At 33.9% G+C, this 16,055-nt stretch overlaps 2 protein-coding genes across 2 annotated transcripts; one reads left to right on the forward strand and one right to left on the reverse strand.

The window, feature by feature from the left end:
* Positions 1 to 2,375: 2,375 nt before the first annotated feature.
* On the reverse strand, positions 2,376 to 2,880 carry Gasu_61060 (uncharacterized protein). Its single transcript, XM_005702712.1, has one exon. It carries the CDS (start codon positions 2,748 to 2,750, stop codon positions 2,406 to 2,408), a length of 345 nt encoding a protein of 114 aa, XP_005702769.1. The 5' UTR covers positions 2,751 to 2,880; the 3' UTR covers positions 2,376 to 2,405.
* Positions 2,881 to 13,720: 10,840 nt separating this feature from the next.
* Positions 13,721 to 15,915, forward strand: Gasu_61070 (archaeal ATPase). The gene has a single exon (XM_005702713.1). It carries the CDS (start codon positions 13,741 to 13,743, stop codon positions 15,856 to 15,858), a length of 2,118 nt encoding a protein of 705 aa, XP_005702770.1. The 5' UTR covers positions 13,721 to 13,740; the 3' UTR covers positions 15,859 to 15,915.
* Positions 15,916 to 16,055: the final 140 nt, after the last annotated feature.

A 16,055-nucleotide genomic window follows, 5' to 3' on the forward strand; every position in this document is an offset into this window, starting at 1 on the left:
CCTAATAAACCCTAATAAACCCTAATAAACCCTAAATAAACCCTAATAAACCCTAAATAAACCCTAATAAACCCTAATAAACCCTAATAAACCCTAAATAAACCCTAAATAAACCCTAAATAAACCCTAAATAAACCCTAAATAAACCCTAAATAAACCCTAAATAAACCCTAAATAAACCCTAAATAAACCCTAAATAAACCCTAATAAACCCTAATAAACCCTAAATAAACCCTAATAAACCCTAAATAAACCCTAATAAACCCTAAAATAAACCCTAATAAACCCTAATAAACCCAAATAAACCCTAAATAAACCCTAAATAAACCCTAAATAAACCCTAAATAAACCCTAATAAACCCTAAATAAACCCTAAATAAACCCTTAACAAAACTTAATAAAACTTAATATAACTTAATAAAACTTAATAAACATAACATAAGAAAATTGAACTTCGTGACATTACACAATTACTCTACTTTTGAGAAAGTAAAGTAATTGCAATTTTTGGTTTTCTCGGTTTATTTCTATTATTTTTGTTTCTGCACTGTATCCTATTCAATATTTTTGGACATCTTTAATTCCTTAAATGCAACTTCTTTTTGTCTATCATTTAAAATTGTGTCTTACCGCTCGCATAGATTGGTATCTATTTTGCAATTTACTCATGTTTAAAAATTAAATTTTCCAGTAATTGTATGATTCTAATCTTTTTTGTTTATGTTGCGATTAATTCTAGTTAATTATTTTTGCATCTGTGGTTTCTATTTTTAGTAACTATTTTGAAACAAAAAATTATCTTCTCTTGTCCATTAAGTAGCTACTTTATTATTTATATTTTGTTAATAAATTTCTTTTACTTTATTCAATTTATTGTGTCGAAATAGAATTTACTTTGAAACATTGACATATAAGCGTTGAAAATCAAGGCGGTAAAAAATTTTTTTATTTACATTCTCAATGTTTTAATTAACTATAGTATTTTGTTAGCATAGTTTTATTAAGTTTAAAAAAGATTATTTTTGACTGAGGTTCGACTATGAAAATATAGAAATATTGCGTGAACAGTATGTCGTCAATCTTACTACTACCTCCATCTCACAAAATATAATTGAAGGTCAACTTTTTATCTTCTACTTTTAAAATTTGAATCCCTCTAACTCTCTTCTTGTATTTTCTTAATTCCCTCAATTCAAATTACTCTGTCCTTTTCATAAACTCCCTGAAAGTTTCCAATGCCCCTTCCCATTTCCAATTTACCCATTCTTCCCCCACCACTCATAATGATAAATCTCAAATCAAAATCGCTGTTGGGTTGGCCCCCCTTTCTTCCCAATTGGCCCGCAATCCTTCCTCCCCACCCACTCATTTTCCCCCCATGGCAATTTCAAAATCACAATTGCCCATCCACATTTCGAGTTGACCCCTCTCTTCTCAATCGGCCCCAATCCTTCCCCCACTCATTTTCCCCCATGCCAATTTCTAATTTACAATTGCTCCCAACCCCTCTCCCAATTAATTTGCCCCTTCTTTCCTACATCAACACTTCCCCAAGACAATTTTTAAACCAAAGTTGCCCTATCATTTTTTACCTGCAATTGACCATTTCATTCACCCATACATATTCTCTCATCAAATGACAATTTACCAGATGCAATTCTTTGTTTTTTCCAGTTACTTTTTTTTTGAACCTTCTACTTGATCCTTTTCAATATGTCTATTTCTTTGAATAAAAAACTTTTCTTTCTATACATACTACGACTATGTCCTCTTTTTTTATAGGTTAGCTGTCACTTTTGATGTTATTAATTTTTTAAAAAAATAATCCTTGCGTTTATGGCGTGTCTGTAGTATAGCATGTCAAGGTTGCTATCAAATTTTACTGATCATCTTTTTTTTGTTGTGTATATTTTTAGTAAATATTGTCAAACTAAACTAAAAATTATTTATTTTTGTCAATAAAATGGATACTGTATAATATACTCTCATTAAAATTAATTCTTTTTTGCTTTGTTGAGTTTTTTGTGATTATATAATATTCACTTTGAACATTTCATTGTAACAGTTAAAAATTAAGTCAATGATTAAATTTTTTAACAATGTTTTAAATGTTTCAATTAACTACATCAAATTGTTATTATATTGTCTTTAAAAACTTAATAAGAAGATTATTTTAGAGTAAAAATGTATTATGAAAGCATGGAAACAGTATGTAAACAGCATGTAATTGAACTTTCTACTACTACTATCTCATAAAATATAACTGAAGGTCAAATTTCAATCTCTTTTGCTTTTCGAATTGGAATTTTTCAAACACTCTTCCTGTATGGATTCTCCCAAGATTTTCAATTGACACTCAGTCCTCTTTGCACACTGTCCTCAATTTAAATGCCCCCATTTCTAATTTACCCATTCTTCCTTGCATCCATAATGGCAATTTTCAAATCAACACAATCGCCTTTGGGTTGGCCCCTCTTCTCCAATTTCCTCACCCCCTTTCCCCACTCATTTTCCCCCATCGCAATTTCCCCACTCTCTCCCATTTCCAATTTACCCATTCTTTCCCACGCCACACCCACAATGGCAATTTTCAAATCACGATCACCGCGGGGTTGGCCTAAATTGGCCCCTTTCCCCAGCCCATCTTTCCCCTTGGCAATTTCCCTACTCTCTCCCATTTCCAATTTACCCATTCTTTCCCACCCCACACCCAGAATGGCAATTTTCAAATCAAAATTGCGCGGGCCCATTTTCAATCGGCCTCTCTTTTCAAATTGCCCATCTTTCCCATTAGCAGAAAGAATCACTAAAAAGTTTGTGTTGTATACTGGTACTCATCATATTATGCAGAATCAGACCCAATAGCAAAATCAAAATCTTCATTTTACAGTATACCAATATGATTCAACAGTGGGTCAATTCTGCAAACAATGGATTCAAACGAGTTTCGGTCAACGATCTGTTTACTATTAAAAGCAATTTACAACTATCAGGGAAAGAATGTGGGGATTTTCTCTCGTTATGATTCTTGTCAAGCAAACTATCAACTAGATTGTCCTCTATGTATTTAGATGAAAGAATACTAGTACTCGTTGGTATTTCGTCTGCCAACTCTGCTTGGGTAAATTCTTCCAATAAATCCATACAATCGTGAAGCAATCGGTATTAAATAGACTATTGAGCATATATAAATACTATGTAAACCAAAGTCTAGGGTATAACGACTCTTCTTATGGGACAGAGAGGTTTCGAGTGTCACGATAAAAGATCTTGATGAGCTAAAGAACTCATAATAGACGGACAACCCAGTGTGGTTCAAGTAACCCATTTCATTCTATTAGCACTATCCAATAAATATTCATCTTGAGAATGCAAAATAAAACTACTCCTATTTATATCACTAGCTGGTATATATCTTTTTCTATCGTTACAACTTGTCTTTGACTCGCAAATCAACAACCTGTCTAAAGTGAATTCTTAAATCACCTTTTTGAATAGAGTTGTCCTGCTACTATTCCTCAAATACTGGAATCAGTCAACTTCACAAGCCCAAGTTCAATTATTTGTCAGTTGATAAATAAATATGCTAGTATAACACAAAGCAATCAATCATTCAATCAATGAATCAACACAAGCCAAACTCAATTCTTCATCCATAAAGATAACAAAGAGTCTGTTGTTCAAATGACCATGACCCACTGAAAGCTGTACCAGGTTACCAACTTGAATTTGTAAGAGCTTCATATAACAAAGATAAGAGACAACTTTTTTCACCAAAAAAAGTAAACGGACATAACCATTTGTCTCAGCATGACTTGAAATACTAACAATCAAAGGTTATGATCAAAGTACTTCTTCGTCAATCTTCTCAAGTTGTCAGGTGGATTCAAATCTTTCAAACATAAAACCGAATGTTTGCCTTCTTCTATTTAAAATAGGAATGATCTCTAAAAGTTGCCGAGCATACAGTTCCGTCCAATTCAGTTCAGTTCCCTCGTATGCATATGATTCTGCAGTTAACTACAGCAATATGAAAGTCCCATTATCAAATCAAACTTTGATGGAACAGATTGAAGTCAAGTGAATTCTATCAAAACTATAAAAGTCATAGCCATAAAACTTGATAGTCTCAACGATACCAAGGCTTTTATGAAACTAAGTTAAAGGATGAGGTGTATGATAAACAGTGAAAAAAAGTTAAAGGAAAATTTCGAATAGCATATAATAAATACTCCTCAAATACAGTATTCATAACAAGAATATGAATTCATACGAACAAGGTCAAGTCATTCTATTCGACACCAAGTTCAACACAAAAGTAGCCAAGATACATTAAAGTCCCTCTCTCGACAACTTAAAATTGACCTTATCACTAGACATAAACGATATGATAAATAACAAAGAACTTATATTTATGACCGACTCGTGCAATTCTATAGACAAGGCGTAGTGAACAAGAGAATGAATGATGCTTAAAGAAACAATAAACAACTCTTAATCCGACGACATTGATCTGATTCTACCAAGCAAAACACTTGGTCTATTCACTAGTTTGATAGTTGATTGCTCTATTTTGTAAAATTACTTGTTCCCACTCAATACAGTTTAAACTCGATTCAACATAGCCGAAACTATGATCTTTGAAATCAGTTGAATTCAAACTGATTCCTGGACACTAGCTCATATCCCTATTGTCTCTAGTCTTGTCGATTAGATAGAAAAATATATCCGTTCCACAATTGAGGAATGCAATGAATTTACAATATAGCGAAAGAGAGTGGACGTAAAACACAAATCACAATTCTAAATAAATGAGGAACTATCAAAGAACTAGTATGTTCACGACTCTTCGAGAACAATGCTGTAGTGAGAAGTGTTGTCCTATCTCTTCTAAGAGTTGCTGTTATTGTTGTCGTCAAATGTGCAAATCAGATAGTAAATTCTGCTTTTGTAATCATTTCTGCCAGTTTATACCAAGACCTCAATGATTTTTGCAATGGAAATAAATACAAGCAACTTTTTTCTGGTCAAGTTGTTGATTGACAAAGATTGATTGATTAGTTCGAATCTAAAACCATTCGTCGAGTATGATGAGGAGTGATATTCTCCTTCATGGAATAATAGTATCGAGATCGAGTTGAATCATAAACTTGATATTGTTCTCGCTAGAAATGTTGTTGTATAAACTTTCCAAACTAGTAAAGAAAGTCACAGCTATATAGAGAATAATATCTACAGAGATACAAATAACGATTCTGCAAGTAAGAATGTATATTCCTTGCTTTATTCTACACTTTGCCTTTTCGAATAGAAATTTGATTGTCTTCTATCAGTAAGAATTGTATGATATTCATTTTAGATAAAAAAAAAGAAGGAAGAAGAAGAATAAGGGGAGTGTAAAAAGCATAAAGAATGCCTAAAGTAATCAGGTCTTTAAAGCATTGGGCAAATTGTAACGATTAGGGATGCCTTGAAATAAAAAACCATTTTGTTTAAACAGCCTACTTCTTAATTTATCGTGTGCAAATACACGTCATACATATCAGTAAAATGGATAAACAAAACAAAATACCATAAACGTTCTACTACTACCAGTATGAGGTAATAGTAGGAAATACTTTTTCTACTAATGACGACAAGAATATCGTTGATGTTTCTAGTGAAAATCAAAGTCAAGACTTTTGGCTCATAACACTATCTCTGTAGTCTATTGAACTAAAAAGCCATTCCTTTCTTTTTTCACTATATATCTTTCATCATACATTTTTTTCCAAAGCAAATTTTTGTATTCTTTTGTTCAGCGAGTTGTATAAAAGTTGAAATGAAACGAATCATTTCTTCATCTTGTACAAAAAACATTTCAACATGACAAGAGATTCAATAGCTTGTATCAGCAAGGTTACATTGCTTCTTATTTCAGCTCCTTTGTGACCAATCGTCTACAATCTAGTTGAATCTTCTTCTAAGTCAGGTGATTCTGTACTCTATAAATAGTATAGTTTATCGCTGTCATACTTTAGTTCAATTAAAGTTCAGTTTTTAGTGTTCAGTAATTGCAACTTTCTTGAAAAGATAAGATAACAAGATGATGACTACTCTCCGACCAGTCAATAGAAACAAGCAATAGACTTTTAGCACAATATCTTTATCCACAAAGTGATGATTCTATGACGCAAGTTGAGCTTGGTGCCAACGCAGTAAAAGGAGAATGTGCTACCAATATTGATAGGAATCAGTGAATTCAAACAAAGCCTTATTGAATTCCGTACAGATACAAGAATAGTAGAAGCTGATTGATTTATGCTCATCCATAGTAACATGTTCTCAATATTCTAGAAACACATTGTCACTCAATATGAAATTCAATCCACAAATGTACCAAAATTGAATTATGGTCGACCACCCGCCCGATTGGTCAAACAGAATACAAATATCAAGGGAAAATTGATGCTTTGTTGCAATTCGGATTCTTACCCAGTGATTCTCACATGAATTGATCTTCGACTTGATTTTAAGTAATCCAAATAATAGTCTGTAAATCATTCTTTTAGAGTAAAGACTAAATTATTTTAGACAATTCGAGATAATCTTGGACAATTCGATGCTGAATCAAGCATACAGGGTGCCTAAAGACCACATAAAACACTGCTTCGAATATAAAGACTCTGTACATACAACAGCAAGATTTCAAGTGCAAAGGTACAAAGTCTTTATCAACTTGACAGCTAATAGTTAGTAAAGTATCAATTCTACCTTAAAGAAGCCATCTTATACAAAAACTATCCAACAGAAACTCTATTGGATAACCAAATGTCCACATAATGACAATTCAACAAACTCTCTCTTAGATAAACCTAAAAAGATAACAACGTATATTAGTCTTCCTATCAAACAAATGATTTTGAATAAAAACGTTGATTCAACTTTTTGTGCATCGAGTTGTGCCGTTATCTTGTCTTAACACATTGACTCCATTCATTACTAGGTTATATTTCAATAGCCAACTTTGAATGTTTCTAACAAGCAACGCATTTAGATGCGAATACTTGAAATAAACTGACATCTTATTCCCGATTCTTGTCTGCCAAATGACTATACCTTACTCAGTAATGCATGGTTGGAACGAAATTATATAACTGAAGGTACTTCAAAACAGTTAGTTATGAATTGAATCAAATACAGTTTGACATATTTATATCTGAACAAACAACTAGTTAATATCAAAATATATAAACTAGTAGTAACATATTCGTGGCGCTGCAAAGGTATAATGCGATTCATCGCTTGAGTAGATTCGCGAAGCTATATAGGATGAGATGATCAACGAAAACGTATCCATTATCGCAAATAGAGTGCAAGTATCGCGGAGGAATAATTGGACACTCAAACACTACCAAGTTTTTCTCAAACCAAGTCCTCAGCTCCCTAGTCCTCGGTATCCTTAGTAATAACACTAATACTAGTACTATATGGAAAATCGTTTTTCTCGGGATAAGGACTAACTCGTTCGATAAATTCAGTATAATCTCTAAGAATTCAAAAGTTGAATCAACCATAGAGGACATTTCACTAACTTATGAAACAGAATTTCATCTCGATGAGATATTCAACTAGTAGTCAACCAATAACCAACTCTAACACAAAAAGCCATTTTAAATAAGCAGTATCAAGAAATATCTTACTTTCTTTCCAATGAACAGTAAATCATTAAATTCAGTATACAATTCAAGTAACATAAAACAGTAACCAGTTTCTTGTCACGCCGATAAAGAAGAAATAAAAGTGACTTTCTCTTCCTGTTGAGATTTAACTAGAAGTGGTAACATTTAGAGTAATCTAAAGCAAGTGACTATTACTTCCTTCAATACGGCTGTAACCAGAATTGTTTCGGATATCACTCTGAAATTAGATTCAAACTCAACTCATCAACAGAAACAAGGTATTGGTACGGCATAAATACATTGTCATTTATCACTTGAATCAATTGTGGTAATAGTCCAAAATTAAGAGGGAATGAAAACCACCAAAGGTTGTAAAAAAAGTTCAAGCAACAAAGGATACAATAAAAGTCCTGAAGTTAGAACATGACTATCAATTTATGTTTTGCTGCTACTTGTGTAAAAATCACAGAATTGATTCTGCTTTTTGTGAGGATCAACCTCAAAATCTATAAATCGTAGGTCTGATATTCTAACCCTGTGAAGCCAGGGAAGCATTCATTTACTTCTTTTCCTTGAATTTCTTTCAACTAACCTTTCTGTATTATGCAATTGAAAAGTATATACTATGTAAAACATAAATCTGTCTTTTATAACAATTCATAAGAATAAGGGAAAACAACCAGTAGGTCGTACTAGGACGAGTTCAATTTCTATTCCCAATAGATCGTTTGTACAGAACTTTGACTGCAATCTAGTTGATTCTTTCTTTGAATTTACATCATCCCGCAGTCTTCGAATACTACTTTCTATCATCTTCATCCCTTTTCTTGTAAAATGAGCATTCAACTGTTTTTACAACATATTACAACTCTAAAAAACAAGATCTTTACCATTCTACAATTACGGCGATACAGAAGAAAAAAAACGAAATAGAGATATTTCCCTGTCCTTATCGACTAGATGACTACTCCATATCAACCTGGTCTTAGGGTCGAAGAAGTAAGATGGAAATGTTCTGAAGCACACAAATAATCAAAAGGTGGTTTCAACATAAGAGCAATACAATATATCCAGATAAATCAGTAGTAGATTCTAGATCACATAAAACAGTATGTTGTACACTCTCATGATACTGAAAGTTCACTTGTCAAAGATTACTTGATTCAACTGACGAAATTGTCTCGAAATGATCATTTGGAGTTACCCATCCCTACAAATGCAACGCAACTATCACGGGACAAAGAGATTCTTTGTGATCGGGATTTCCAATGAAAAAAACTCCTGAAAAGTTTTTACGTCGACGTTTTCGGAAAAAAATGACGACTAGTTCTTTATCATACTATCATGAGATAACAAACAAGTTCGTTTCAAGAATCAAAAGATAAAGATTAGTCTCAAACAGGTAAAAGAAAAATCGACAGTCGACCAGTAAAGTAACTCGATACCCTAATTATTGTTCAAAATCAGGACCGTCTGTAGTTATACTAATAAGTAAGGTACAGGAATAGTCATAAGTGTGCAAATAGTGCCCTTTTATTTTGTAAAGTCAACAATACAATTTTCCTTTATCGTAAAAAATAAGTCAAATTCGTACTTTTATGACAAAAACTATTATTAATATTCCATGTACCACTAACCAATACATTATACTTTCTCTTGTTGTTGTTGTCGTTGTTGTTGTCTGTTTACAATTACAAGTAAATAAAACAATGACACTTTTCCGCTCATGCCAACAACGAAGAAAAAAGTAAAATATAGAAACACAAGTCATTCTCTTTGTAGAATTGATGATTCTGTCATACTTTACTAGCCTTGGGCTCATATTTGTTGTTGTTGCTGTTCCGGTTGAATTTCAAGTAGTGGTGAATGGTTTGATTTTGCTGCGATAATATAAAAATGTTTTAGGTTCGTGTCAATGTATTTGCAAACTACTTTGTTCGTCTGCGTATGCTTTCTAGGAATTATCTACCAAAAGTTGGACTTTATCTTCAGAGTCGAACCAAGACTCTAGTCGGACACGATGAAATCAATGTTTGCACTCGTATAATATTGTTAAAGTTCAACCAATCCTTCATGAGCTTCTTTCAGAGCTACTTTGTATACTATCCAAACGCAAGCTGTTTGCACAAAACGTGAAGTTTCCTTTTCACTTTTTGACAGCTACAACTACCACCACTTTCAACAGAATGACTTTCAGTGTGTTGGGAAAAAACAGATCAGCAGCACTCTTGACACGCAAGTAATGTTACACACAAGTCTCCTTGTTTCCCATTCACACCGTACTACTAATGTTACCCTCCTTTCCAACTATATAAGGACCAAAGACGATTTGCAATAGATGCCTTTCAGAAACAACAGCAATACTAGTTCCAACTTTATCACTCTTACTACTCACATATCCTTTTAGACATATTTCAACTTCGGTAAACCCACTAATTCAAAAAACAAAGGCGTTTCTCAAAACGGACTAATAGCTACAGTCGCCATCGTCAAAACCTTTTACCAGGTGGACACAACCATGACTTTCAGCAGTGCTCTTTTGCTTGCTTTATTTCACGGTTCCCAACAAGGTGAGTATATTTTGAACTGAAAACTTTTTCCGTGCTATAAAAAAACAAGTCTATTCAGCTTTCCTTTTCAGAAACTGTCAAACCTTATGGGTGTCGGTTTTCCGCAAATAATATTTCAAAAAACATATTTGAATCAATAAGAATTGATCTAAAAGCACAACAATACAAACAATCATTGAAAATAAACAATGATGGACTCAAGACTTTCCTATGCTATCCTGAGAAATGCCTGTTGCAGAGTTACAGACCGATTTCTCCATCTTGAAAAGAGTCATATAGAAGACAAGGAAAACTACTATACGGAATATAATTCTGTATACTGACTAAAAGACTCAACTGAGAGTCTGACTGGTTTCTTGTTCTTGTAGAATATCTTTGAAATAATAGCCCCAAGCCTGATTCTCAGAATCTCAACAACAGACTACAGAGACTATCAACTGCTAATAAATACGCAAAAATGCTCTGAAACAATTATCAATAAAAATAAAAAAACTTGTGAGACAACTAGTTGACCAAAGTACCAACACTCAACCACAGCTTGAATTCCTTTGTCTTTGCTCTCTTCTCGACAACGCTAATCTCAAATTTCCATACAAGACCAAAAGTGAAATAAAAACAAGTGTTGCATAAAGTATATAAACTTCAAAGAGATAATAAAAGTTGTACATACTAAAAAGAAACTACAGTCTACATGGAACTCAGAGCTCAGGACTCGATGGATTGTTATAAAAGAAACATTTGCAGAGCTTAAAAAAGAAACGCAGATAATAGAAATTCACTTGTCCAACTAAAACGAACGACGAATTTGCTTTAGAAATTAAAGTCTGAAAAGTTTCACTAGCAAACTTGAACCAGGTCCACAGACTTGACAATACTCACTGAGCCTTCCTGTCCATCCAACAATCAAACCATTGTGTTCATTTCTAATTGGATTGTTATGAGAAGGATCGCTTTGTATTGTCTCCTCTCACTGGAGATATATTATTTTGAGTGACTAGTGAGTTTTATGAAAGAAAATATTCCACTTGGAGATATGTAAAAAGGTTCTGGAACAATAAGTGTGCTAGATACAATCAATCTCACATCTCAGTATTGTTGTGAAACGAGAAGAACAGTGTCGTAACAAAGGTCCTCGCAACTCCCTAGCGACACTGTAGCCTTTTAACAGAGTTGAGTTTGATCAATATTGTCTCTGCAAGGTAAATTTCAAACTACTTGTGACCCTATTTTGATAACAAATCAAGAACGGTTTTGCTACAACCAGTTTTTGACTCGTTCACGATCTGAGAACCTTTCTTTGTTGATCACTCAAAATTTAGGAAACTGCATAAAGGTGTAAAATTGTCATTTTCCAATTTCAATGACATTAACTCTGTTTGGCTTGCATTGTGAGAACTAGAACCTTTCCTTCTATGCAAAATCCGCTCAAGGAGCAATCTTGTTCGATTACGAGTTGTAAAGAAGAATAAATCATATATTCAACCGTAGAATTGGAAAGTATACAGAGAACAGGACGATAATAAAAAACTGAACAAAGGTTGGGAATACTTTTGTCTATACACAAATTCGTACATAAACTACCTACGATAAGTAGGATCGAACCTCAAACGATTCAAGGCTATTGGTTCGTTCTCCACGTAAAGAACTTGTTGAGAGTTTTCAATAGTATAACAACAATAAGAGTGGTGATGCTTTTGGTTCTCCTTGCACATATATTTCAAGATTCACCTTTCTTTTTTACTTTGCCAAGAGAGATGAAAGATTCTTATTTTTCCATTATTTCTACGCTTATATTCTTCTCTTTTCACTAGTAGACGAAATTGATCCAATATATTTAAGAGAACAAGACCTTTACCAATTTAGATAACAACCAAAATATCATTTAAGATTTGACTCTGCAAAAGAATCAGATAAATTGTTTTATCTTATTCTGCTGAATATTGCTTGCGAGTTGACGACATTTTTATTCTCTGTAGAGCAACTTGGATAAAACAGCGTTTCTCTTCTTTTTCAAGTTTGACTTGCCCCTAGTAGAAATGAACATTCCTTCTATTGATAGACCCGTTTTTTATACGAAACGTTGAGTTGTCTTTGATTCTCGTCACCAATATCCAAAAGAAAGCCTCTACTAGTGTACCCATCAGGTTATACTTCGCAAGAGTCTTCTTCCAAGTGCCTAACGCAAGGAACTTTTGTATAGTGACTCACTTATTCAATGAGCTGATGGTTGAGATTGGAAGAAGAATAGGACTCAACTGGACAAATCGTTCTTTGAATTTGCAGAGCTTTTAAAAGTTTTACCTTTTTTATATTGAAAGAAATAATAGCCCTCTTGGAGTTATATCGTTCCTAAAGCAGCTTTGTACTTTCTATAGTTTGCTTTCTTGTATATCTTTAAAAGTTGTAGTTTTTACAAAGTTTATCGTGCAAGAGGATGCAGCAAAAGCTTTAATCCTAAACAGTCATGTTTACCTTCAAAAACACCTCAAATGTATAACCGACTACTGAGGAGAAAGAATTCAACTATGATTCAAATGTGAGAAACGAGAAAAGAATCGATAGAATAGACTCAATTCGACTGAATTGAATTTTTCTTGAAAATATCTTTTCTCCTCTTAACAGAATCCACAGTATCAAATGCCACTATTTTCAGAGGAGAAAGAGACAGGAGTTATTGACTCTTACAGAAATTGAGTATTGATGATACACTTGTGTGAGTCAATGTTGTTTCTGAGATTTGATAACACCACGCGATATTTTGGATCCTTCTTTGCACATTTGTTTTGCTTTGTCTTTTGCTATCATCAACCTTTGTAGCTTTAGTGATAAGCTGCTACTTGTCATGATATCGTAAGAAAGGAATTTGATGATTGCTGAGAATAAAAGACTGTTATGCTTGCGGGTTTCTGCATTTCTACTAAATAATATATTTCAACTGGAGCTTTTGAATAGACTGTACAAGAGAATGACTTGATTCATACTCTAGTTCCGTGTTTCGAAATGAAGCAAAAGTGACGTAAAAACTATTCCATAAAATACAGAAAATCTAGAGAGAGACGTCTATGGAACAAATTCTTCATGAACAATCTATATCACTCGGAACTCTCATGACTACTCTCGAAAATTCTGAAAGAAACTTTCTTATCTATGTGAGAATGGGCCATGTTCAATAGCTTTATACTCTCAAAGAGCATAAAAAACTTGTGAAATAAACATTGGCTTCCTTCCAATCCTCCTTGTACCTTATGAGAGTTACCATTATATTAGCATACGAGAATAAAAATATTGATAGTTGAAAAAGCCATATTGATCGTTCTTCCATAATTCTAGTCATCTCAGTCCAAGCCATAAAGGGTATGACATAGTCATCAGTTGATAAAGAGAAGAAGTTGGATTGGTATCCTTTACTGTTTTCCTTGTTGTTGTTGTGACCGACAAACAGTCAATCGTTTATTTATTTATATTTGTACTCCGAAATAAACAAAAGATTGTTTAATTTCTCTTTGGCGATGGCGAGTTTGGATGAAAAGTGGGAAGCTGTGGACAACTTTAAGTCTGTTGTGGTAGATCGTGAAAGGGACGTTTATTTTGTGACAGAAGAACTGTATTATCTTCATAAAGGCCGAAAGCAACTCAGGGGTGTAACAAGTAGTTGCGACTATCGCTTGACGATACCATTTGCCCCCCATCTCTTTGGCTCGGGCAAAACGACCTTTGCCCGAACCTATTTGGAGTTGGTGCAAAGGTTTGGTGAAACTTCCCTGTCGACGTTTGCTTCGGACCCTTCGAGGAGAGCCTTTTTGGAGAAATTAAAAAGGGCTTCAATGTTGTACGTCAATTTAAGAGAATTGGAGCCAACTCGACCCATCGAGGAAAATCGCAACCTTGAGTGGGCAGTCTACTATTTGTTAATAAAGGCTGCCTGCTCTCAAGTTGGCGCGGAAATTTTGCGAAAGAAAGAAGCCTTCGAAATGGTGGATATGGAACCCTCCAACCTAGTTCGACTTTTACGAGATATACTAAGGATTCCTTCTGATCAATATCTTCTGATAGCATTTGATGAAGTTGGTGTCCTAGACGAAAGTCTCGACGAATTTCATTTCAAGAGAACCCATGACGGTAGAGTTCGACCATACAACGACTTTATCGGTATCATTAGTCAATTGTGCAAAGAACCCGACTTGTTTTTTATAGTTGTTGGGAAAAGCAAGGGTTTAAGTATTAAGAATGATGTAGCTTTTGGGCTATCAAGAGTTATACTACATTTTATCCGTTTATCACCTTTGGACGCTTCCAGTATCGTTGAATTCCTTGGAAGGAGTCTTCTAAAGACACCTACTCAAGAGCCAGTTTGTAATGTCTTATGTAGTTCTTCATTTTCAGTAAATGAATTGGCAGACTCATTATTGGAATGTACAGGTGGAGTTCCTGGTTTGTTGACTCGTGCAGTGAATATGCTTTTGAATTATGTAATAGCAAGAAACCAGCCTTTCATATCGAAAGAAGAATGTTTGACTTGTATGAATGACCACGATTTCCGAAGAATTTGTGCTGAACCATTTGTGGAACGAATATTCAATTTGGACGAAGATAGAAAAAGTGTTTTTGATATACTTTTGATGATGGCACTTTATCGTATACCGTTTCAAGTATATGACATATTGACCTCGGAGTCCTTTTTATATGATGCCGTAACTGAAATGGGATTATATCGATATCCTATTGACGAGAATACTTTTCAAGTCCTAATTCCGAAAGTATTTGTTGGAATCTTCAAGAACGACCCTTCCATATCTTCTTTGGAAAAGATACTTCTCGAATCACTTGATGTAGAACCAGTAGATTGTTTCTTCTATTCAAAGTGTCGTGTATTTGAAGGAATTGTTGCTTTACGACTAGTTTTGATGTTGTCTTCAAAGAATCGAAATGAGTTGAGGGAATTGTTGTGTCAATTGTCTCCGATATGGAAACAAATGAAACTTCCAATCAGTACAATATCACCTATTCACTATATCAAGTCTGTTGTTAGTTCTAGAGAAACAAGAAGTGAATCGAACAAGAGTCGAAGAACTTTTGCCAATACCGAATGGAATAAGATTATTCGAGAAACACTTTATTTAGAGACTATTTACATTCTTTTGGACGCTACTTCTCATAGCCCTGATATTATATTCCAATTACAATCTCCTGTGGAACCCAAAGTTCTTACTGTTGGAGTTGCATGTAAAGGACGTTGGAGGTCGGAAGGAATTGGCTGGTCAGATATTATAGATGAAGCCAAGAAATTTTTAGAACCTGTTTATGATCAAGTCTTATCCAGTGCAATGGATTATCATCATTGTATGCTTATTATCGTTAGTACAAAGTTATCATTGAATGTTTCTAATGAGTTGGGTAATCAAAGTCGTTGTTATTCCAGTGGAATGTTTATTGGAAATGATTCTTTCAAAGTACCTGATAATTGTGAACTTGTTATTCTTTGTGAAAGAGATGTCCAAATGCTGATTGACGAAGAAATATTGAATGGACTTGAAAGAGCATTTCATGTTTCTCATAATCCTACTTTTTTGAACTTTGGATTAGATTTACTTCATAGAATCCGTAACAGTTTCTTAAGTTGGCAATAGATTCTAACTCAGTCCTTCCCTTTGTTTTGAAGAGCAAATAAACTTTTTTTTGTATGTTTGAAACTCGGTTACATCTTACTTGCTTGTCTTTTGGACACCATACAGTCTTCCTTGAATAGAGTTTATTAGCTGGCTTTCAAGGCTGGCTTATAATCGTTTCATGTCAATTTGCAATAATATTGCAGAGTTGTAGCAAC

The sequence above is a fragment of the Galdieria sulphuraria genome (genome assembly GCF_000341285.1).
Source record: "Galdieria sulphuraria unplaced genomic scaffold scaf_76, whole genome shotgun sequence".
In the NCBI taxonomy this organism is placed as follows: Eukaryota; Rhodophyta; class Bangiophyceae; order Galdieriales; family Galdieriaceae; genus Galdieria; species Galdieria sulphuraria.

Excerpts from the sequence above, each read along its gene's own strand:
- Gasu_61060 (XM_005702712.1), bottom strand. The coding sequence starts at position 2,750 with ATGGGCCCGCGCAATTTTGATTTGAAAATTGCCATTCTGGGTGTGGGG.
- Gasu_61070 (XM_005702713.1), top strand. The coding sequence starts at position 13,741 with ATGGCGAGTTTGGATGAAAAGTGGGAAGCTGTGGACAACTTTAAGTCT.